Source organism: Entelurus aequoreus, linkage group LG10, assembly GCF_033978785.1.
Source record: "Entelurus aequoreus isolate RoL-2023_Sb linkage group LG10, RoL_Eaeq_v1.1, whole genome shotgun sequence".
Taxonomy (NCBI): domain Eukaryota; kingdom Metazoa; phylum Chordata; class Actinopteri; order Syngnathiformes; family Syngnathidae; genus Entelurus; species Entelurus aequoreus.
Window position 1 is genome coordinate 45,682,163 of NC_084740.1, and position 25,490 is coordinate 45,707,652.

Here is a 25,490-nt window from a genome sequence, read left to right on the forward strand (position 1 = left end):
GTAAACAAAATAATACTAGTATGATGTAAACAAAAGAATACTAGTACTGTAGTTTCATTCAGTAGAACATCTATGAGAGTTTCTTATGGAAAAAAAAACCTGCACATGGGGCGATTAGCGGAGGTCAAAGTTCAGATAATTTCCTGGGGGTGGAGTCTAGTAATCAAAGACAATCAATAAGTGTGATCAGAAACAATCAATGTTTACTGACAAGTCAACAACAATTGTCACATACAAACACTTCATCTTTCTCACTGCAGCATCTTCTCCATAAGGCACACTTGGTTTCAAGTAGTGTGTGTGTGTGTGTGTGTGTGTGTGTGTGTGTGTGTGTGTGTGTGTGTGTGTGTGTGTGTGTGTGTGTGTGTGTGTGTGTGTGTGTGTGTGTGTGTGTGTGTGTGTGTGTGTGTGTGTGTGTGTGTGTGTGTGTGTGTGTGTGTGTGTGTGTCAGTGCAGTCCACCTTTGCGGTGCAGCTGCAGGTTGAGTCGGTCCAGAGACTGACAGATGCTCTGCTCCTCCAAGGAGATGGATGTAGGAGGCGGTACTCGGCGACGCTGCATCCTCTGTAGTGGGCCCGTTCCCGTGGCAACCAAGGTAGCACCTTCCCCCAAAGGAGAACAGGTGTGTGTGTCGGCCAGACAACGCGGCGTTGTACTTTTTCCACCTTTGGTCACATGACGTGACTTGTTGAACTGGGCAATGTGTTCCTGATAGCAACCTTTGCTTGGGTCCAGGTTCCATCCTGTGACGTGTGCTCCTGCTGCCTCCGCAGCCTGGATGCAAACAACATTTTACAACGTGCAACTACAAAAGTCCCACAGATACCTGGACGGGCCTGCTATCTGTGCCCTGGACCTCTGGCCTGGTGTCGGTCCACTCTGGCATACTTCTAAAATGGTGCCAAGTATTCAAATCCATGATTTTTAGGTTGGAACAAAATTAGCTAAAAAGCTAGCATAAAACGTTAGCATGCTACATTCATAATAACATGTCACATTTACATATTTTATATACACACTTTAAGTATATGTGTAATGTAGTAATGATAAATAAATAAATGATAAATGGGTTATACTTGTATAGCGCTTTTCTACCTTCAAGGTACTCAAAGCGCTTTGACACTATTTCAACATTCACCCATTCACACACACATTCACACACTGATGGCGGGAGCTGCCATGCAAGGCGCTAACCAGCAGCCATCAGGAGCAAGGGTGAAGTGTCTTGCCCAAGGACACAAGGGACGTGACTAGGATGGTAGAAGGTGGGGATTGAACCCCAGTAACCAGCAACCCTCCGATTGCTGGCACGGCCACTCTACCAACTTCGCCACGCCGCCTCAGTAAGTAGTAACATTCATAATAACATGTAATATTTACATATTTTCATCATTTTAAGTTTATATGTAGTATCTACTAACATTTATAATTACATGTCATAATTACATATTTTCATCATTTTAAGTATACATGTAGTAACTAGTAACATTCATAACAACATGTAATATTTACATATTTTATATACACAAAAAATGTATATATATATAGATATATATGTATACACATATATATATATATATATATATATATATATATATATATATATATATATATGTATATATGTATATATATATATATATATATATATATATATATATATATATATATATATATATATATATATATATATATATATATATATATATATATATATATATATATATATATATACATACATACATGAAAAAACACGGGCTATATCATCCCTACAAGCCTGTTTCGCAGGTTTCCCTGCTCGTCAGGGGATTTTATTCCGCTCTACCCCAGTATTGAGCACTGTATAACGGATAAACCACAGAAACCTTGACTATATATACAAACATATATATATATACATACACATATATATATACATACATATATACATATTATATATATTTATATATAAATAATGTGTGTATGTGAATGTTGTCTGTCTATCTGTGTTGGCCCTGCGATGAGGTGGCGACTTGTCCAGGGTGTACCCCGCCTTCTGCCCGAATGCAGCTGAGATAGGCTCCAGCACCCCCCGCGACCCCGAAAAGGGACAAGCGGTAGAAAATGGATGGATGGATGGATGGATATCTATATATATATATATATATATATATATATATATATATATCTATATATATATATATATATATATATATATATATATATATATATATATATATATATATATATATATATATATATATATATATATATATATATATGCTTACAGGTGCAGCTAGTGCCACCTTGTGGCCAAGTTGAGGTGTGATTACCTTCTGTGATTCAGGAGTTCTTCTGCAGCTGGTAGCAGGACTGTGTCTCAGGTGGTCCAGGCAGGATGTGTTCCCCAGACGAGTGTCAGCTGTGAGGAAGGGAAGGGATGTAGAAAAGATGGCAGAGAAGGGATGTAGGAAAGATGGAAGAGAAGGGATGTAGGAAAGATGGAAGAGAAGGGATGTAGAAAAGATGGAAGAGAAGGGATGTAGAAAAGATGGAAGAGAAGGGATGCAGAAAAGATGGAAGAGAAGGGATGTAGAAAAGATGGAAGACAAGGGATGTAGGAAAGATGGAAGAGAAGGGATGTAGAAAAGATGGAAGAGAAGGGATGTAGGAAAGATGGAAGAGAAGGGATGTAGGAAAGATGGAAGAGAAGGGATGTAGAAAAGATGGCAGAGAAGGGATGTAGAAAACATGGAAGAGAAGGGATGTAGAAAAGATGGAACAGAAGGGATGTAGGAAAGATGGCAGAGAAGGGATGTAGAAAAGATGGCAGAGAAGGGATGTAGAAAAGATGGAAGAGAAGGGATGTAGAAAAGATGGAAGAGAAGGGATCTAGGAAAGATGGAAGAGAAGGGATGTAGAAAAGATGGAAGAGAAGGGATGTAGAAAAGATGGAAGAGAAGGGATCTAGGAAAGATGGAAGAGAATGGATGTAGAAAAGATGGAAGAGAAGGGATGTAGAAAAGATGGAAGAGAAGGGATGTAGGAAAGATGGAAGAGAAGGGATGTAGGAAAGATGGAAGAGAAGGGATGTAGGAAAGATGGAAGAGAAGGGATGTAGAAAAGATGGCAGAGAAGGGATGTAGGAAAGATGGAAGAGAAGGGATGTAGGAAAGATGGAAGAGAAGGGATGTAGAAAAGATGGAAGAGAAGGGATGTAGAAAAGATGGAAGAGAAGGGATGTAGGAAAGATGGAAGAGAAGGGATGTAGGAAAGATGGAAGAGAAGGGGTGTAGGAAAGATGGAAGAGAAGGGGTGTAGGAAAGATGGAAGAGAAGGGATGTAGGAATGATGGAAGAGAAGGGATGTAGGAAAGATGGAAGAGAAGGGATGTAGAAAAGATGGAAGAGAAGGGATGTAGAAAAGATGGAAGAGAAGGGATGTAGGAAAGATGGAAGAGAAGGGATGTAGGAAAGATGGAAGAGAAGGGATGTAGGAAAGATTGAAGAGAAGGGATGTAGAAAATATGGCAGAGAAGGGATGTAGAAAAGATGGAAGAGAAGGGATGTAGAAAAGATGGAAGAGAAGGGATGTAGAAAAGATGGAAGAGACGGGATGTAGAAAAGATGGAAGAGAAGGGATGTAGAAAAGATGGCAGAGAAGGGATGTAGGAAAGATGGAAGAGAAGGGATGTAGAAAAGATGGAAGAGAAGGGATGTAGAAAAGATGGCAGAGAAGGGATGTAGAAAAGATGGAAGAGAAGGGATGTAGAAAAGATGGAAGAGAGGGATGTAGAAAAGATGGAAGAGAAGGGATGTAGAAAAGATGGAAGAGAAGGGATGTAGAAAAGATGGAAGAGAAGGGATGTAGAAAAGATGGAAGAGAAGGGATGTAGAAAAGATGGAAGAGAAGGGATGTAGGAAAGATGGAAGAGAAGGGATGTAGGAAAGATGGAAGAGAAGGGATGTAGGAAAGATTGAAGAGAAGGGATGTAGAAAATATGGCAGAGAAGGGATGTAGGAAAGATGGAAGAGAAGGGATGTAGAAAAGATGGAAGAGAAGGGATGTAGAAAAGATGGCAGAGAAGGGATGTAGAAAAGATGGAAGAGAAGGGATGTAGAAAAGATGGAAGAGAGGGATGTAGAAAAGATGGAAGAGAAGGGATGTAGAAAAGATGGAAGAGAAGGGATGTAGAAAAGATGGAAGAGAAGGGATGTAGAAAATATGGAAGAGAAGGGATGTAGAAAAGATGGAAGAGAAGGGATGTAGAAAAGATGGAAGAGACGGGATGTAGAAAAGATGGAAGAGAAGGGATGTAGAAAAGATGGCAGAGAAGGGATGTAGGAAAGATGGAAGAGAAGGGATGTAGAAAAGATGGAAGAGAAGGGATGTAGAAAAGATGGCAGAGAAGGGATGTAGAAAAGATGGAAGAGAAGGGATGTAGAAAAGATGGAAGAGAGGGATGTAGAAAAGATGGAAGAGAAGGGATGTAGAAAAGATGGAAGAGAAGGGATGTAGAAAAGATGGAAGAGAAGGGATGTAGAAAAGATGGAAGAGAAGGGATGTAGGAAAGATGGAAGAGAAGGGATGTAGGAAAGATGGAAGAGAAGGGATGTAGGAAAGATTGAAGAGAAGGGATGTAGAAAATATGGCAGAGAAGGGATGTAGAAAAGATGGAAGAGAAGGGATGTAGGAAAGATGGAAGAGAAGGGATGTAGAAAAGATGGAAGAGAAGGGATGTAGAAAATATGGCAGAGAAGGGATGTAGAAAAGATGGAAGAGAAGGGATGTAGAAAAGATGGAAGAGAAGGGATGTAGAAAAGATGGAAGAGAAGGGATGTAGAAAAGATGGAAGAGAAGGGATGTAGAAAAGATGGAAGAGACGGGATGTAGAAAAGATGGAAGAGAAGGGATGTAGAAAAGATGGCAGAGAAGGGATGTAGGAAAGATGGAAGAGAAGGGATGTAGAAAAGATGGAAGAAAAGGGATGTAGGAAAGATGGAAGAGAAGGAATGTAGAAAAGATGGAAGAGAAGAGATGTAGAAAAGATGGAAGAGAAGGGATGTAGAAAAGATGGAAGCGAAGGGATGTAGAAAAGATGGCAGAGAAGGGATGTAGAAAAGATGGAAGAGAAGGGATGTAGAAAAGATGGAAGAGAAGGGATGTAGAAAAGATGGAAGAGAAGGGATGTAGAAAATATGGCAGAGAAGGGATGTAGAAAAGATGGAAGAGAAGGGATGTAGAAAAGATGGAAGAGAAGGGATGTAGAAAAGATGGAAGAGAAGGGATGTAGGAAAGATGGAAGAGAAGGGATGTAGGAAAGATGGAAGAGAAGGGATGTAGGAAAGATGGAAGAGAAGGGATGTAGAAAAGATGGAAGAGAAGGGATGTAGGAAAGATGGAAGAGAAGGGATGTAGAAAAGATGGAAGAGAAGGGATGTAGAAAAGATGGAAGAGAAGGGATGTAGAAAAGATGGCAGAGAAGGGATGTAGAAAAGATGGAAGAGAAGGGATGTAGAAAAGATGGAAGAGAAGGGATGTAGAAAATATGGAAGAGAAGGGATGTAGAAAATATGGCAGAGAAGGGATGTAGAAAAGATGGCAGAGAAGGGATGTAGAAAAGATGGAAGAGAAGGGATGTACAAAAGATGGAAGAGAAGGGATGTACAAAAGATGGAAGAGAAGGGATGTACAAAAGATGGAAGAGAAGGGATGTAGGAAAGATGGAAGAGAAGGGATGTAGGAAAGATGGAAGAGAAGGGATGTAGGAAAGATGGAAGAGAAGGGATGTAGGAAAGATGGAAGAGAAGGGATGTAGGAAAGATGGAAGAGAAGGGATGTAGAAAAGATGGAAGAGAAGGGATGTAGGAAAGATGGAAGAGAAGGGATGTAAAAAAGATGGAAGAGAAGGGATGTAGAAAAGATGGAAGAGACGGGATGTAGAAAAGATGGAAGAGAAGGGATGTAGAAAAGATGGAAGAGAAGGGATGTAGGAAAGATGGAAGAGAAGGGATGTAGAAAAGATGGAAGAGAAGGGATGTAGAAAAGATGGAAGAGAAGGGATGTAGAAAAGATGGAAGAGAAGGGATGTAGAAAAGATGGAAGAGAAGGGATGTAGAAAATATGGCAGAGAAGGGATGTAGAAAAGATGGCAGAGAAGGGATGTAGAAAAGATGGAAGAGAAGGGATGTAGAAAAGATGGAAGAGAGGGATGTAGAAAAGATGGAAGAGAAGGGATGTAGAAAAGATGGAAGAGAAGGGATGTAGAAAAGATGGAAGAGAAGGGATGTAGGAAAGATGGAAGAGAAGGGATGTAGGAAAGATGGAAGAGAAGGGATGTAGGAAAGATTGAAGAGAAGGGATGTAGAAAATATGGCAGAGAAGGGATGTAGGAAAGATGGAAGAGAAGGGATGTAGAAAAGATGGAAGAGAAGGGATGTAGAAAAGATGGCAGAGAAGGGATGTAGAAAAGATGGAAGAGAAGGGATGTAGAAAAGATGGAAGAGAGGGATGTAGAAAAGATGGAAGAGAAGGGATGTAGAAAAGATGGAAGAGAAGGGATGTAGAAAAGATGGAAGAGAAGGGATGTAGAAAATATGGAAGAGAAGGGATGTAGAAAAGATGGAAGAGAAGGGATGTAGAAAAGATGGAAGAGACGGGATGTAGAAAAGATGGAAGAGAAGGGATGTAGAAAAGATGGCAGAGAAGGGATGTAGGAAAGATGGAAGAGAAGGGATGTAGAAAAGATGGAAGAGAAGGGATGTAGAAAAGATGGCAGAGAAGGGATGTAGAAAAGATGGAAGAGAAGGGATGTAGAAAAGATGGAAGAGAGGGATGTAGAAAAGATGGAAGAGAAGGGATGTAGAAAAGATGGAAGAGAAGGGATGTAGAAAAGATGGAAGAGAAGGGATGTAGAAAAGATGGAAGAGAAGGGATGTAGAAAAGATGGAAGAGAAGGGATGTAGGAAAGATGGAAGAGAAGGGATGTAGGAAAGATGGAAGAGAAGGGATGTAGGAAAGATTGAAGAGAAGGGATGTAGAAAATATGGCAGAGAAGGGATGTAGAAAAGATGGAAGAGAAGGGATGTAGGAAAGATGGAAGAGAAGGGATGTAGAAAAGATGGAAGAGAAGGGATGTAGAAAAGATGGAAGAGACGGGATGTAGAAAAGATGGAAGAGAAGGGATGTAGAAAAGATGGCAGAGAAGGGATGTAGGAAAGATGGAAGAGAAGGGATGTAGAAAAGATGGAAGAGAAGGGATGTAGAAAATATGGCAGAGAAGGGATGTAGAAAAGATGGAAGAGAAGGGATGTAGAAAAGATGGAAGAGAAGGGATGTAGAAAAGATGGAAGAGAAGGGATGTAGAAAAGATGGAAGAGAAGGGATGTAGAAAAGATGGAAGAGACGGGATGTAGAAAAGATGGAAGAGAAGGGATGTAGAAAAGATGGCAGAGAAGGGATGTAGGAAAGATGGAAGAGAAGGGATGTAGAAAAGATGGAAGAAAAGGGATGTAGGAAAGATGGAAGAGAAGGAATGTAGAAAAGATGGAAGAGAAGAGATGTAGAAAAGATGGAAGAGAAGGGATGTAGAAAAGATGGAAGCGAAGGGATGTAGAAAAGATGGCAGAGAAGGGATGTAGAAAAGATGGAAGAGAAGGGATGTAGAAAAGATGGAAGAGAAGGGATGTAGAAAAGATGGAAGAGAAGGGATGTAGAAAATATGGCAGAGAAGGGATGTAGAAAAGATGGAAGAGAAGGGATGTAGAAAAGATGGAAGAGAAGGGATGTAGAAAAGATGGAAGAGAAGGGATGTAGGAAAGATGGAAGAGAAGGGATGTAGGAAAGATGGAAGAGAAGGGATGTAGGAAAGATGGAAGAGAAGGGATGTAGAAAAGATGGAAGAGAAGGGATGTAGGAAAGATGGAAGAGAAGGGATGTAGAAAAGATGGAAGAGAAGGGATGTAGAAAAGATGGAAGAGAAGGGATGTAGAAAAGATGGCAGAGAAGGGATGTAGAAAAGATGGAAGAGAAGGGATGTAGAAAAGATGGAAGAGAAGGGATGTAGAAAATATGGAAGAGAAGGGATGTAGAAAATATGGCAGAGAAGGGATGTAGAAAAGATGGCAGAGAAGGGATGTAGAAAAGATGGAAGAGAAGGGATGTAGAAAAGATGGAAGAGAAGGGATGTACAAAAGATGGAAGAGAAGGGATGTACAAAAGATGGAAGAGAAGGGATGTAGGAAAGATGGAAGAGAAGGGATGTAGGAAAGATGGAAGAGAAGGGATGTAGGAAAGATGGAAGAGAAGGGATGTAGGAAAGATGGAAGAGAAGGGATGTAGGAAAGATGGAAGAGAAGGGATGTAGAAAAGATGGAAGAGAAGGGATGTAGGAAAGATGGAAGAGAAGGGATGTAGAAAAGATGGAAGAGACGGGATGTAGAAAAGATGGAAGAGAAGGGATGTAGAAAAGATGGAAGAGAAGGGATGTAGGAAAGATGGAAGAGAAGGGATGTAGAAAAGATGGAAGAGAAGGGATGTAGAAAAGATGGAAGAGAAGGGATGTAGAAAAGATGGAAGAGAAGGGATGTAGAAAAGATGGAAGAGAAGGGATGTAGAAAATATGGCAGAGAAGGGATGTAGAAAAGATGGCAGAGAAGGGATGTAGAAAAGATGGAAGAGAAGGGATGTAGAAAAGATGGAAGAGAGGGATGTAGAAAAGATGGAAGAGAAGGGATGTAGAAAAGATGGAAGAGAATGGATGTAGAAAAGATGGAAGAGAAGGGATGTAGGAAAGATGGAAGAGAAGGGATGTAGGAAAGATGGAAGAGAAGGGATGTAGGAAAGATGGAAGAGAAGGGATGTAGGAAAGATGGAAGAGAAGGGATGTAGAAAAGATGGAAGAGAAGGGATGTAGGAAAGATGGAAGAGAAGGGATGTAGAAAAGATGGAAGAGAAGAGATGTAGAAAAGATGGAAGAGAAGGGATGTAGAAAAGATGGAAGCGAAGGGATGTAGAAAAGATGGCAGAGAAGGGATGTAGGAAAGATGGAAGAGAAGGGATGTAGGAAAGATGGAAGAGAAGGGATGTAGAAAAGATGGAAGAGAAGAGATGTAGAAAAGATGGAAGAGAAGGGATGTAGAAAAGATGGAAGAGAAGGGATGTAGAAGGGATGTAGAAAAGATGGAAGAGAAGGGATGTAGAAAAGATGGAAGAGAAGGGATGTAGAAAAGATGGAAGAGAAGGGATGTAGAAAAGATGGAAGAGAAGGGATGTAGAAAATATGGCAGAGAAGGGATGTAGAAAAGATGGAAGAGAAGGGATGTAGAAAAGATGGAAGAGAAGGGATGTAGAAAAGATGGAAGAGAAGGGATGTAGAAAAGATGGAAGAGAAGGGATGTAGGAAAAATGGAAGAGAAGGGATGTAGGAAAGATGGAAGAGAAGGGATGTAGGAAAGATGGAAGAGAAGGGATGTAGAAAAGATGGAAGAGAAGGGATGTAGAAAAGATGGAAGAGAAGGGATGTAGGAAAGGTGGAAGAGAAGGGATGTAGGAAAGATGGAAGAGAAGGGATGTAGAAAAGATGGAAGAGAAGGAATGTAGGAAAGATGGAAGAGAAGGGATGTAGAAAAGATGGAAGAGAAGGGATGTAGAAAAGATGGAAGAGAAGGGATGTAGAAAAGATGGAAGAGAAGGGATGTAGAAAAGATGGATGAGAAGGAATGTAGGAAAGATGGAAGAGAAGGGATGTAGGAAAGATGGAAGAGAAGGGATGTAGGAAAGATGGAAGAGAAGGGATGTAGGAAAGATGGAAGAGAAGGGATGTAGGAAAGATGGAAGAGAAGGGATGTAGAAAAGATGGAAGAGAAGGGATGTAGAAAAGATGGAAGAGAAGGGATGTAGAAAAGATGGAAGAGAAGGGATGTAGAAAAGATGGAAGAGAAGGGATGTAGAAAATATGGCAGAGAAGGGATGTAGAAAAGATGGCAGAGAAGGGATGTAGAAAAGATGGAAGAGAAGGGATGTAGAAAAGATGGAAGAGAGGGATGTAGAAAAGATGGAAGAGAAGGGATGTAGAAAAGATGGAAGAGAATGGATGTAGAAAAGATGGAAGAGAAGGGATGTAGGAAAGATGGAAGAGAAGGGATGTAGGAAAGATGGAAGAGAAGGGATGTAGGAAAGATGGAAGAGAAGGGATGTAGGAAAGATGGAAGAGAAGGGATGTAGAAAAGATGGAAGAGAAGGGATGTAGGAAAGATGGAAGAGAAGGGATGTAGAAAAGATGGAAGAGAAGAGATGTAGAAAAGATGGAAGAGAAGGGATGTAGAAAAGATGGAAGCGAAGGGATGTAGAAAAGATGGCAGAGAAGGGATGTAGGAAAGATGGAAGAGAAGGGATGTAGGAAAGATGGAAGAGAAGGGATGTAGAAAAGATGGAAGAGAAGAGATGTAGAAAAGATGGAAGAGAAGGGATGTAGAAAAGATGGAAGAGAAGGGATGTAGAAGGGATGTAGAAAAGATGGAAGAGAAGGGATGTAGAAAAGATGGAAGAGAAGGGATGTAGAAAAGATGGAAGAGAAGGGATGTAGAAAAGATGGAAGAGAAGGGATGTAGAAAATATGGCAGAGAAGGGATGTAGAAAAGATGGAAGAGAAGGGATGTAGAAAAGATGGAAGAGAAGGGATGTAGAAAAGATGGAAGAGAAGGGATGTAGAAAAGATGGAAGAGAAGGGATGTAGGAAAAATGGAAGAGAAGGGATGTAGGAAAGATGGAAGAGAAGGGATGTAGGAAAGATGGAAGAGAAGGGATGTAGAAAAGATGGAAGAGAAGGGATGTAGAAAAGATGGAAGAGAAGGGATGTAGGAAAGGTGGAAGAGAAGGGATGTAGGAAAGATGGAAGAGAAGGGATGTAGAAAAGATGGAAGAGAAGGAATGTAGGAAAGATGGAAGAGAAGGGATGTAGAAAAGATGGAAGAGAAGGGATGTAGAAAAGATGGAAGAGAAGGGATGTAGAAAAGATGGAAGAGAAGGGATGTAGAAAAGATGGATGAGAAGGAATGTAGGAAAGATGGAAGAGAAGGGATGTAGGAAAGATGGAAGAGAAGGGATGTAGGAAAGATGGAAGAGAAGGGATGTAGGAAAGATGGAAGAGAAGGGATGTAGGAAAGATGGAAGAGAAGGGATGTAGGAAAGATGGAAGAGAAGGGATGTAGGAAAGATGGAAGAGAAGGGATGTAGGAAAGATGTCAGACTTGTGTGAGTGTTTAGTTACCAGCGCTGCTGACGAAGGCACTGCGGACATCTTGGCAGAGCTTGTAGATGTCCTGGTCAGTGGGGGTGCAGTCCAACACCCTCTCCCTGTACGATGCTCCTTGGCTTCTGGCGCCGCCCTGCTGCCAAAAAACCGGCGTGGCTCTCCAGCCGCTGTCGGGCGTGGGGCGGCGCCACGTGGGGAGCAAGCGAGCGTTGGTCACGCCGCCGTCACCTGTGACGGGATGCTCCTGGTGTAGGACGTCCCCGTGGGACCGGTGGCCCACACGAGTCTGGTCCCCGCTGTGAAGTCCCCTCATGGGGCCCCCCTGCTTGGACAAGGCCTGCACGCTCCCCCTCGTCCTCGCCCCGGTCTTGGCGATGGGCGGGGACACGAGAGCCGTCCTCTGAGGGACGCCGGCGCCGTCCTGCAGTGCCAGGCTGACCTGGACCCCGATGTCCGTCCAGGCCTGCAGGTGACCTCTGGGCAGATGTCCGGGGTTTTCCTCGTCCAGCCAGCGGAGCTTCTTGGCGCCATTCTTGTACTCGCTGCCCTTGGACCTGGCCCTGGTCAGCTCGATGCTGTCGCACACCAGAAAGTCTCCGGCTTTGAGCGAGCTGACGTAGGAGCGCGGGGAATCGCTCAAGGTTTCCCTGGACCCTGATAGACTTTTCAGGATCCCTTTGGTGAGTCCGACCCTGCAGGCCGGGGGAGACGTCACCTTGGACCACTTTGGACTTCCAGCGGGCGCCGTGTTGATGTGCTTCCACACGCCGGTGTCAGAGGAGAACTTGTTGAGGTTGTTGATGGAGGTCTCCTTGTGGCCCGGCAGGTTGTAGTTGACGTCTCCGGGACACCCACCCACCCGCGGCTGCACGGCCGCCGAGGCCGGCTCCGGGACCGACGGGTTGTTTGGACACTTGAGGTCTTGGGGCGGAGTTTCCGTGTAATGGAGGACGGCGCTGACGGCGGGCTCCTCGTTCTCCAGACTGTCCCGACTGGAGAGGCTGTCTGAGCCACAGGAGACATTGTCGTCCTGAAACAGAACCAGAACCACCTCGGACTTGTTTTCTTTCTGCCGCCATCTTTTACACCAGGGGTGTCCTAACTATTGCACTGGGGGGCCGCATTGGGATGACAACATTGTCAACTGCATGCAAAGTAACTATCTATACACACACACACACACACACACACACACACACACACACACACACTCACATTTATATATATATATATATATATATATATATATATATATATATATATATATATATATATATATATATATATATATATATATATATATATATATATATATATATGTGTGTACGTATATATATATGTATATATATATATATATATATATATATATATATATATATATACACATATATATATATACACACATATATATATATATACACATAAACACATATATATATATATATACACATATACACATATATATATATATATATACACATATACATATATATATATATATATATATATATATATATATATATATATATATATATATATATATATATATATATATATATATATATATATATATATTAGGGCTGCAACAACTAATCGATTAAATCGATTAAAATCTATTATAAAAATAGTTGCCGATTAATTTAGTCATCGATTCGTTGGATCTATGTTATGCGCATGCGCAGAGGCTTTAAAAAAAAAAAAAAGTTATTTTTTTTATTTTTTTAAATAAATCTTTATTTATAAACTGCAACATTTACAAACAGCTGAGAAACAATAATCAAAATAAGTATGGTGCCAGTATGCTGTTTTTTTTTTAAATAAAATGCTGGAAAGGATAGAAATGTAGTTTGTCTCTTTTATCCGATTATTAATCGATTAATCGAAGTAATAATTGACAGATTAATCGATTATCAAATTAATCGTTAGTTGCAGCCCTAATATATATATATATATTTATAAATATATATATATGTATATATTAGGGGTGTGGGAAAAAATCTATTCAAATTCGAATCGCGATTCTCACGTTGTGCGATTCCGAATCGATTCTCATTTTTAAAAAATCGTTTTTTAAATTATTTTTTTTAAATTAATTTTTTTTTTTTTTTTTTTTTTAAATTAATCAATTCCCCCTACATAAACCTCCCCCCCCTCCCCCATTTACTTCCGTGGTCATGTTTCCTCTTACATCATTGACAGCGATCAATAGCACTTCGGCTTTGACTGCCCGTCGCTGGAAGGATACTTCGTCTTTGACAGCTGCTGGAATCTGAAGAAATCCATTATTGTTTTTTTTTTGTACAGGCGCGAAACAGGACAGTCGCGTGCGGGTTATGGACCCCCGGCAACTTTGTGACTTTATTGGACGCAGCCCCGGAAGTAAATGGGGGGGGTTTGTAGGGGGGGAAGAAATTTGGCGTGACAGCTGCAGCAGTGCCTGATGAATAATTGCCTGTTTCAAAGAGTGCTGCTCATATGTGGGTAACAACATTTAAGTATGTATTTTTTTTTCTGAATTGGTTTAACCGCCACCCGCCCGAATCTATTTAAAATCTATTTTTTTCGCCATGCATCCGCCCGACCCGCGGATTATCCGCGGACTCCGCGGTTGTGTCCGCAAACCGCGCATCTCTAATATATATATATATATATATATATATATATATATATATATATATATATATATATATATATATATATATATATATATATATATATATATATACATATATTGCCAAAAGTATTTGGCCACCCATCCAATAGATGAGAGTCAGGTGTCCTAATCACTTGGCCCGGTGTATCAAATGAAGCACTTGGGAATGCAGACTGTTTCTACAAACATCTTCATAGATGTTGAAGGCAAAACATCTTTTCCCTTTCCCAAATTTCCTGTTTTTCTCTGAATTTCCCCCCAATGAAACAAACCCCTCCATATGTCATATTTCTCACCCCATTTGAAGCGTTCCACCATCCACACACTCCACTCACCTTGGACAAGTATTTCACTTCTAGGCGGTTCGCGCACATAGGAATCACAAATTTGAGCGAATTATTGTCATGTCTGTGGGATCATGTTTTGTTTGGCCATGTGCTTTTTTGGATTTTGTCAGTTCCTGTTTTTTCACTCCCTGTTTTGTTTCCATGACAACCCATTAGTTTTCACCTGTCCTCATGTCACACACCTGATTCATTTGCACTCACGCACCTGTTGTTAATCATGTCTGTGTTATTTAAGCTTTTCATTTTCTGTTGGTCGGCCTGGCGACATTAACTCTGTGACCCCTGTTTACCTCTGATGACTTCTGCTACTGTAGTAGAATTTCTGACCTTTGACCTATATTGCATGTCTAATAAGAATGTACGCTCATTTAATTTCTCTTCTATTCTGTGCTAGTGGGACAAAGGTGAATATGGAGTTGTGCCAACCTGTCTACAGAATGTTTAGAATTTCCAAATATGACTAAGAGATACAAGGTTGTTTTGGAACAGACAAAACCAAAACAAAACAATCGTGACGCATTAGATAAACAATGACGCACAAGAGACATATAAAAAATGGCAGAAGACCAGAACTCGACAGTGATTTTGGCTTGTGTGTGTCTTGTTTACTCCGGAGTAACATGTGGTCTGTCTGCACGGCCAACTTAATTCAACCTGCACTTCTGATAATGGGTAAATAAATGTGTTGTACTAAACTACTTTTGTTGCCTGTTTAAGCTTGACTTATTTGGACAAAAAAAAAAAAAGAATAACTAAAACGTTTTAAAAATTAAACAAGTGATTAAATTATAATCAAAATTTCTATACATATAATCAATCATCAACCTTCTTTGGATATTGTAATAGAGATCCATCTGGGCTCGTGAATAAATAACAAAGAAAGCAAATTTCTATGTGACATTAGTGCATGTAGAATTACATGTAGAGAATAAAACTAAATGGAAATAACTGTCTGCAAGATGAGCATGACGTCATGAATTGTGCTCGGGTTAGTAATAGATAGATAGATAGACAGATAAAACGTTATTGATTCCTTCAGGAGAGTTCCCTCAGGAAGAAGAAGTAAAAAGTAAACAGTAACTAATAAGGGTATAAATGGAAACAAAATAGAAAAATATTACAAGGAGAATAAAAATAGAACAGTAAAATAAGAGAAACTAGGCATTAACGACCATGATATAAAAAAGTGTTGCACTGTTATTGTTTTGCATTCCCTGTCATCCTAGCCCCCCCAAAGAGGAGTTGTACAGTCTAATGATGTATGAGACAGAGGATTTTTTATAGGCTAAACCAGTAGTTCTCAAAGGAGAGTATGGTGTTTCCGCTCGGACAAAAAAGGGGGGTACTTGAAGGTATGCCAAGGGGTACCTGAGATTTTAAATATTTTAAAATAGCGACAATTCAAAATCCTTTATAAATATAATTATAGAAGAATAATTCTTCAACAAAATAAATATTTAGAATTAAGTTCACGAGCCCAGATGGATCTCTATTACAATATCCAAAGAAGGTTGATGATTGATTATATGTATAGAAATTTTGATTATAATTTAATCACTTGTTTAATTTTTAAAACGTTTTAGTTATTCTTTTTTTTTTTTTGTCCAAATAAGTCAAGTTAGACCACAACAAATGAGAAATATGGTGCACTGTTATACAATTTAATAAATCAGAAAATTATGACATTATGCTGTATTTTATTTCTTTATTTTACTGGGAAAAAAGGTTGAAAACCACTGCCCTAAATCATATCTAAAGCTAAAATTATTTTATAAGACTGATTATTTTGGATTATTGTGTTTGTATTGTGAGAGAAGGAGAGAAAGTGAGAGAGAGAGGAAGAGAGAGCAGGTGAAAAAACAGAAGGAGGGTGAAGAGGATGGTTTGAGAAAATATGGGAAAAGGATGTTTATAACCTTACGTTATGTGAATGGTTTCTAGGAGAACAGAAAATAGAAACATTGGGTGAAGTGTAAGGAAGAGATGGATACAGGATGTTGTTTGTAAAGGAAAACGAAAGTGAAGAAAAGATGAGAAAGTGACAAATGAAGGTATTCGTGAATGGTATGCTGTTGATTGTGGTTAGCTGCAAGTTTATTTGTTTGTTTAGTTGTTTGAGTGAAATGGGAAGAAATCAATAGGAATAATTACATGCAAAATGGAATAAAACTATGAGTGCGATAGATAATGAATGAATAAATGAAATAGGTTTATTTTGGTCATATAATCAACCATCAACCAATTTGTGTGAGCAGTTTAACAGTAAATTAGACATATTAACAATCATACACATTTACACACAGAAAAGAAAAAAGAATGACCGAAAAAAAAGAATAGGCGGAAGCCAAAGCTTATATTGCCCTATGATATACATTTACTGAACATTAAATTACCTGGAACATCAACGTTAAAAGATGAAAGTAATTGTTACTATATTTTATAATGTTCAAAAAACTTTACTTTTCAAGGGTCTCCAAAACCATAACAAAAAACTACATGTGTTCAGCTCATCACTGAGGATGGTACATCATTTAACTCCTAAAACTGAAATACATTTGTGTTTTTATTTTATTTTACTTGACCTATTTCAAAAATCAATATCCCCCGTAAATGATAGTTTTCTCCTCATAATGTAAACAAGCTAAGAATACAAACTGGAAGGCTGTTGTTCTTTACTCGGAAACATAATTGCCATTGTTTTAAAATTAAATTATCTGAACATTTAACACATTATGACTTATAAAAAATAGATTGGTATGATCATAACAATAATGCTTTGTGTAATATTGAAATGAGCCTTTTAAGTTTAAGTATTGGGTGTATATTTCTTCTATAAACATTTCCCCAAACTTCAAAACAATATTACATATGGAAAAATAAATGAATAATATAACATGTGCAGACATTTCTTATTCAGCATGTGTTTAACTTTATACCGAATAGCAATGGATTTGGATATTTTTCTTTAATATGTTCAATATGCGGCTTCCAACATATCAATGATCAATTACTATTCTCAAGAATGTAGTTCATATACTCTGTCAAGTTACTCTTTCTGGTAAAGATTTAGTCTTATTAATTTCTACATATTGAGATCTATTACTTAAAATAACTACTTAACCACTATTGTGAAACACTTTTAATTTATGGGAGTATTGGGATAGGATTGAGGAAGATGTCTGCTGTGGTGGTGGTTAGTTTGGAAATCAATTTAATAAAAGTAAGTTTAAGTCAGGTAACTTTAAAGTGCAGTCTGACATTTTAGTTTGGAGTAATTTATATTTTTATTTAGACATTGCAGTACACCATACTTCTGGATGTTGAGCTAGAAGAGGATAATGGCATGACAGAATAAAGTTAGAGTTAAAGTTGGGGTGCCAGTGATTGTCACACACACACTGGGTGTGGTGGAATGTGTCCTCTGCATTTGGCCCATCCCCGTGATCGCCCCTGGGAGGTGGGGGGAGCAGTGGGCAGCAGCGGTGCCGCGCCCGGGAATCATTTTTGGTGATTTGGCTCCAAAAAATGTTTATAGTCTTTGGTATGACTCGGCCGGAGTTTTGAACTTGCGACCTGCCGATCTCAGGGCGGACACTCTAACCACTAGGCCACTGAGATGAAGGAGGCAAACCAAATCTCAACAGCTTTCAGTTAGCTACAGATTTTGAGAGTATAATGCGAATAACTATAACTTTACAACCGTTTGCTGTGAATAGTGTTGAATAATAATTACAAATAACAGCCTACATTAATAAATAGAATAAGAGCCGATATGTAAAGTGTTAAAAAGAGGAGAAGTGTGATTAAGCCTGGCGCTTAGAGCATGGCCTTGTGTGTTTGTTGTGACTAGGTTGGATAACCAGTCAGAGACAGGCAAGGCAAGGCGGGGCAGCTTTGTTTGTGTGGCGTTTTTCCAGGAAAGGGCAGATTCAAAGTGCTTCACAGACAACAAAGTGAAATGAAAGAAAATAAAAGCAAAATTAAAATGCAGACAATAAAAATAAAAACAGTGCGGACGTTAAAAGTTAAAAGATTAAAAGATTTAGCTGAAAGATAAGGAGAAACGTGAATAAATACATTCTTTTGTTTTGGAGAATATCACGTACAGCAGGAGGTCAGAGTGCAAGCATGACAGCTTGCTCGCGCCTACTGATAGACAAATGATAGTTTAAATTAATTTATAGATAATCTTTAAGTGAATTAAAAGGGTACTTAAATACACATGAAGTAGTACGTATAATCTTTGAATTAAGGTTATTGATTAGCAATTAATGGGATAGTTAAGACTGTAATTTTAAAACGTGATATGCAAAATTGAACTAACCGAGAGGATATGAAAACGATGGGTGTACATGTTTTGAGTTCCAAATTCTGGAGGAAAAAACCTCAACAAAACGTAAAACCATACAGACGGACTTGGGTGGTAGTCACGGTTGTGCTAGGTCAAGCAAGGGTGGAAAGGATATGCAGAAGGGGGACTGCCAACTTCTCTGAACAAGACAAGCTCCAAAGTTGTAGCCAGAACATGCTCACAAAAAATACAGGTGTGACAGCAGGACGAACAGCAGGATACAAACAGACCCCTGCTGGACATAAGTGTCAACGGACAATGTTCAACACAATCTTTGAAGCATTCCTTTGTGGTCAACCTGCACACACCTTGTAATGACCTGCTTACAAACTGTGCCCTGACAATTCAATACCGCACAGAAGGAACTTCCTGATGTTGCCTGACAGCACGACATCAGCTGACAACTACTGGGGACACCTCCCAGGAACGAGTGGAGGACGGGGACTGCTCCAACTGTCCTAGCACTGGCTGACGGAGGTGCGTCCGTGTGTCCTGCCACCCAAACCGCCAGAGTGTATGATCACCAATTAGACGACTCATAATAGGAGCCTTTTGACTCTTATATATGGTGGGACTCAAGGTATGGCCGCTCATGTGAACTATCCTTACAACAATTAGAATGGTGTAAGATGGACAACTAATGACCCACATTGTTCCTTTGCTCTCTGTCCTGCCTACGAAACCAAAAATTTAGGTCAAATGATAAAACAGGGCGCAGCTGCCGCTGATTGAACCGATACGCAAATACCACATTTTCAATGATTTCGGTTGTCTGTTAAAAACATAGCTATTGGTTGCAATTTGGACATTCCTGCTGTAGGCTACAAGGAGCTAGCAGCTACACAACAGCTGAGCTAAAATAAAATTTAAGCATATCAAATCATTTTAGTTGCTTATTACATACACAAAGTCGCAGAGAGACAGAAGTCTGTAGAAAGTATTCAGTAACAAACGTGTCCGCATTATTGAACTTTCTACCACAGGAAACATACTGAACAAATACAGCAGTTACTCTCAGACTCTAATCCGGATTACCGTGTCTATCAGAGACATGGTTAAAACCCACAACAACTTTCGTTCTAATTAATGTCCCGGGGGACAAGATTACAGAAAATACAGATCGAGTGACAAAGGGGGGAGGAATTATGATTTATGAAAGAGAAAACATTAAAAGTAGATCAATTTGAGTATGTTGAAATTAAAATTACATTTTCCTCAGAAATGTATTTCAAGGTAATTGTAGTATACCGACCGACCACAGCTAAAGACATTTTTCTTGATTCATTTTCAGACATCCTCAAACAGCATAGTATGAAAGAAGTAACGTCATGGGGGACGTTAATCTGGACTGGTTAAATAAAACACGTAGAAAGAAACTTAAGGATATTATAAACGGCTTCTACATGATACAAATGATAAGCAGCCCTACTAGAATTACAATTGGATGACAAAAATCAAAGAGATCATCTGTAAATACACTAATACAAAACCAGAAAGAAGAGTGCTAAAAAAAAAATACCATTGGATTAATAAAACAATTTGGATTCTAATAAGACATCGGGACTCAGCTCTCAAAAGAGCAATTAAAACAGGTCTAAATACAGATCGTATGATTTTAAAAGTTTGGAGGAACAAAGTTACAATGTTTAGGCGGAAGTCTAAGGCTGACTTTCATTTAGAATTAATCAAAGCTGCAAAAGGGAACATTAGAAAGTTATGGAAAACCAGATACAAACTTACGGAAAGAGAGCAAACAAGAAACAACACTATAACATTAAATATCAATGGCGCCACTATCGCAGACAGTCTGGACATAAGTAATAATTTTAATGAACATTTCATCCAGTCTGTACAAACCCTGAATAAAAAATCCCTCAAAATCAGTGCAAATAATTGTCATTTATTCAGGATGGACTAATTTTAGAATTAACAAATGAAACAAAGTTAAACAAAATCTTCACTGCATTATCAGACTCACGATCTAGAGATATATGGAGCTGTGGAAAGAAGTGTCGGGAGTGCCGAAGCGGCGAGGAGGCCTAGAAGCAAGCCGAGGGCCTGGACCAAAGCCCCACGCCCCATACTCTGCCCCCGCCCCCACAGCTCCAACTTTTTCTCAGCTTTTCCCCAAAGCGGCCAGCGCGCACATGCCATTGCACAGTCTGCCCAATGGACTGAACCACACCCCAAGAAGAGACAGAGACAGACTGTTTGAGTGGATCTCTTTCTTCACCAAGGCAGCCAAAAGCCCAACGAGGTGTCGGCAGGCCACCAGCCTGAGGCACCACCGAGCCATCTATACGAGCACTAATCGAACATGGACTCATACGAAATTCAGTTGTGTGTTCAAAATTAATTGGTAATTAACAATATTGGTAACTACATCCATTGCAAATGCCGGGAAAAATATTTTTGCAAATGTCTTACAGTCATGAGTCTATATACATTAATCTATTTATGTTCAATGATGTTCATGATCAAAGTATTTGTTATTCCTTTACTAAATCAAAGGGTAGGCCACTAATTGTGTTCTGTGAGATGGTTTTACTGCAGGCTGGTAACAGCGATCGCTCTGAAGGAGGGTCATAGACGGAATTTTTGCCTCGTATAAAAACATTGAGGTTTTTGCCTCTATCTGTGGTAGAGATTTAACTTAGTGGTCTACATCAGAAATTGTTTTGGTCCAGGGTCTTAAGACCCTGGAAGGCGGGTATGTAGTAGAATTTCTGACCTTTGACCTATATTGCATGTCTAATAAGAATGTACGCTCATTTAATTTCTCTTCTATTCTGTGCCAGTGGGACAAAGGTGAATATGGAGTTGTGCCAACCTGTCTACAGAATGTTTAGAATTTCCAAATATGACTAAGAGATACAAGGTTGTTTTGGAACAGACAAAACCAAAACAAAACAATCGTGACGCATTAGATAACAAACAATGACGCACAAGAGACATATAAAAAATGGCAGAAGACCGGAACTCGACAGTGATTTTGGCTTGTGTGTGTCTTGTTTACTCCGGAGTAACATGTGGTCTGTCTGCACGGCCAACTTAATTCAACCTGCACTTCTGATAATGGGTAAATAAATGTGTTGTACTAAACTACTTTTGTTGCCTGTTTAAGCTTCGGACAATCCACTACACTACCCATGTTTCCATGCCAAGTAAGTTTGTTATTAATACCACAGTTAGTGACGTTTTGCTTCATGTTCATAGTTTCTGCCTTTGTGCAAGTTTTTGTTTCATTAGCCAAGTTTTTGTACTTCCGCCTTGTGCACGCATTTTGTTCCTTTTTTATAGTAATAATTAAAAGATGTCCTTACCCTCACGCCTTGCCCGCGCCAACTTTCCTTTGCATTCCGGAAAAAAAAAAACATAGTCCACGTCTTGACAATTGTTAGTTCACTAGTTAACTATATATATATATTTTTTTTTATGCATTTATTTATTTATTTAAAAAATATATATATTTTCAATTCTATCATCACAAGTGTATATATTTTATCTGCTGATGTAGTTCCGATGTAGACGGGCGCTGGCAGCCTACCTCTGGGTGCTTGGCCTGCGTCCTGGGAGGCTCCTCCCACCTTGTCACGCAGCAGCTCTGCTCGGGGGCCACAGCCGGGCTCTGGTGGGGCGGCGATGGCGACACGGCGGGGGGCCTGGAAGTGCTGCTGGTTTGACACAGAGATGAAAGGAACCTGAGTCACGTGACCTCAGGATTCTTCTTTCTTTTCATGGAATCCACTTGTGATTTCATCAATTTGTTATCAATATTTCAACTGTTTTTTTGTCATCTGAACCTCAAAAAGTACAGGGTTTCAACAAAAAAACGCATCATTTTATCACACTTTTATTTATGTGAAACCATTTGTATCCTTTTTTAGTCAAAGCAAACAAATTCATAGGAAATCTTTTTTTTAGTGTAAAATGACAAATGGAGCAGAATTTAAAGCAAAATGAGCAAACCTTAGAGTGGGATAATAAACCCTGGTGTCTGCCTTGCAGGACCAGTGCAGTACCGCTGCCTGCCACAAGGGGAATTGAGGATTTCAAGGATACTTTGCCACTAGAGTCTTACCTGTGACGGAGCAGGAAGGGGCTAGGAATACTTTTGTCATCCGAAGATGGACTTTTTACATGCGCCTCTTCCAGCACAATGTGGCCCCTAACAAATGATGGGGCCCTAAACACAGCACGTGATCTACGTGTGGTGATCATGGATATTATATGATCATATTATTACTTTTATACATGATTATAAATATTATATGATCATATTACTATTTCTATACATAATTATAAATATTATATGACCATATTATTACTTCTATACATTATTATAAATATTACATGATCATATTACTACTTCTATACATGTTTATAAATATTATATGCCCATATTATTACTTCTATACATGATTATAAATATTATATGACCATATTATTACTTCTATACATTATAATAAATATATGATCATATTACTACTTCTATACATGATTATAAATATTATATGATATGATCATATTACTACTTCTATACATGATTATAAATATTATATGACCATATTATTACTTCTACACATTATTATAAATATTATATGATCATATTACTACTTCTATACATGATTATAAATATTATATGATCATATTATTACTTATATACATTATTATAAATATTATATGATCATATTGTTACTTCTATACATTAATATAAATATTATATGATCATATTGTTACTTCTATATATTAATGATTGTATGACCATATTGTTACTTCTATACATTATTAAAAATACTATATGATGATATTATTACTTCTATACATTAATATGAATATTATATGATCATATTGTTACTTCTATACATTATTAAAAATACTATATGATGATATTATTACTTCTATACATTAATATAAATATTATATGATCATATTGTTACTTCTATACATTATTATGAATAGTATATGATCATATTACTTCTATATATTATTATAAATAGTATATGATCATATTATTACTTCTAAATATAATTATGAATATATGATCATATTATTACTTCTATACATTAATATAAATATTATATGACCATATTACTTCTATACATTATTATAAATATATGAGCATATTACTTCTATACATTATGAATATTATATGATCATATTATTACTTCTATACATTATTATAAATATTATATGGTTATATTATTACTTCTATACATTAGTATAAAGTTATATGATCATATTATTACTTCTATACATTATATATAACATTATTACTTCTATACATTATAAATATTGTATGATCATATTACTACTTCTATACATTATATTATGACCATATTATTACTTCTATACATGATTATAAATATTATATGATCATGATTATAGATATTAAAAGCTCATAAATGAAAGAAAGAAGTGTTACCTGCTGATGTCACAGGTCAGCTGGCCTCCTCCTATCTGATTGAGAGCATCTTCCAACTGAGAATATTTATTTCCTCCACCTGCCAGACACCTGAGATCAGCAAGAAGAAGAAGAAGAAGAAGAAGGAACCTGCAGAGATGTTATGAGAGTCTCACAACAGGCAGCGTGCATGCGCTGAGAAGGCGGCACGTAGTTCCTCTGGAAGTGTTCTGTCACCGCCTGGATCTTCTCCCGCCGCTGCTGCAGGACTTCTTCACGCCGTCTCTGCTCCTGCAGGACCCACTGCCTCTGTTTCTCCCTCAGGTCCCTCACAGCCACATCACATGTCATTATTGACCTGAAACTTCAACACCTGCATGACAACTTACCTGCGGCGCCTGTTGGTCTCCTGCACGCACCTGCGAGCCCGCTCCCGGTTGACCTTCTGCTCCTCCAGCAGAGCCTCTCTCTCCTCCTGCAGGTCCGCCATCACGTGACCCCCCTCCTACTCAGGTGTCATCATCACAACCATATACCGCCCACCGGGCACGGCCCCCTGTCACGTGATCAGGTGAAGCATCAAGCTTTGTAACAATGCTGCCCACGTCATTTGCCGTCTTTAAAAAGGCAACACAAACTCTTGCGGCGGCACAACTTGCATCCTCGCCGCGGCACCAAGACGTCTATGACGTCACAACGCGGAAGTATACGGACCGCGAGATAGCAAGTAAATGTTGTTCAATTGTGTTCTCTACCACACACACGGGCTATTGTGTTCTCTAGCACACTACAGAATGTATCATTGACACCAAACTGGGCCGTCATTTATAGTTCAACTTCGTTCACAACACTACGTCACCATTTCCGGTTTATCGCTGACTAATGTCGCCGTTGCAACACAAACAGTTCTTAGAGAACAATATTGTTACAAATATGAACAAACGTCCAACAAACGTCATTAAAACACCAAAAAACGTCTTCAATGACACCTTGAAAAGCGCTCACCTGTGTGTTTGTGTACCGCGGTGACGTCACAAAGAGTCAGGACGCACTTCCTTGACGACGGTTGCTGCGGTGGTACCACACGTGACCAGCAGAGGGCCTAGCCCTTTTTAATTCGCGCATGCGTGCTGCCTTCAATGAGGGAGCGAGGAAGTCACCAACCCGGAAGCTCTTTTTTTCCGTCGCTTATTTTCTTGCACTTGTAATCAACACGATGTCCTTCATGTAGATTTAATTTTCTTTTCCTTAATACCTTGTTTTGTCAGACTTACGCAAAAACCTGTTTTAAGTAGTATTCTAAGTAATATTACGCCCACGGAACGCTTCCTTCCTGAGGGTGAAGGGTAAACAACAAGGCATGTTATTATGTAACACTGACAAGTATCTTCTTTATTTCCTGAGATGCACTTTATTCCTATAAACTTTAAAAGTGGGGAGAAAGAAGACAAGTTGGAGTCAACTATTCTCTACACTGCCGCCTGCTGGCCATGTAGGAATAGGAT

General features: G+C 39.1%; 1 protein-coding gene across 2 annotated transcripts; it reads right to left on the minus strand.

Annotated features, from left to right (window-relative positions):
• Positions 1 to 247: 247 nt before the first annotated feature.
• cep126 (centrosomal protein 126) lies at positions 248 to 25,042 on the minus strand. Of its 2 annotated transcripts, none has more exons than XM_062062173.1 (8): positions 24,991 to 25,042; positions 24,375 to 24,541; positions 24,162 to 24,313; positions 24,007 to 24,085; positions 22,129 to 22,252; positions 11,246 to 12,260; positions 2,310 to 2,398; positions 248 to 774 (listed from the first exon to the last, which is right to left on the minus strand). In XM_062062173.1, the coding sequence occupies exons 2-8, from the start codon at positions 24,473 to 24,475 to the stop codon at positions 448 to 450; spliced, it is 1,887 nt and encodes a 628-aa protein (XP_061918157.1). In that variant the 5' UTR covers positions 24,476 to 24,541; positions 24,991 to 25,042; the 3' UTR covers positions 248 to 447. The 2 variants fall into 2 exon arrangements, with proteins under 2 accessions (XP_061918157.1, XP_061918156.1); XM_062062172.1 differs by having other exon boundaries at positions 22,129 to 22,255.
• Between the last annotated feature and the right edge of the window lie 448 nt (positions 25,043 to 25,490).

Excerpts from the sequence above, each read along its gene's own strand:
- cep126 (XM_062062172.1), bottom strand. The coding sequence starts at position 24,475 with ATGGCGGACCTGCAGGAGGAGAGAGAGGCTCTGCTGGAGGAGCAGAAG. Across the intron at positions 24,314-24,374 it reads GAGACCAACAGGCGCCGCAG|GGACCTGAGGGAGAAACAGA; the intron begins GTAAGTTGTCAT and ends TGTGGCTGTGAG. Across the intron at positions 12,261-22,128 it reads CGCAGGCCAAGCACCCAGAG|GACGACAATGTCTCCTGTGG; the intron begins GTAGGCTGCCAG and ends GTTCTGTTTCAG.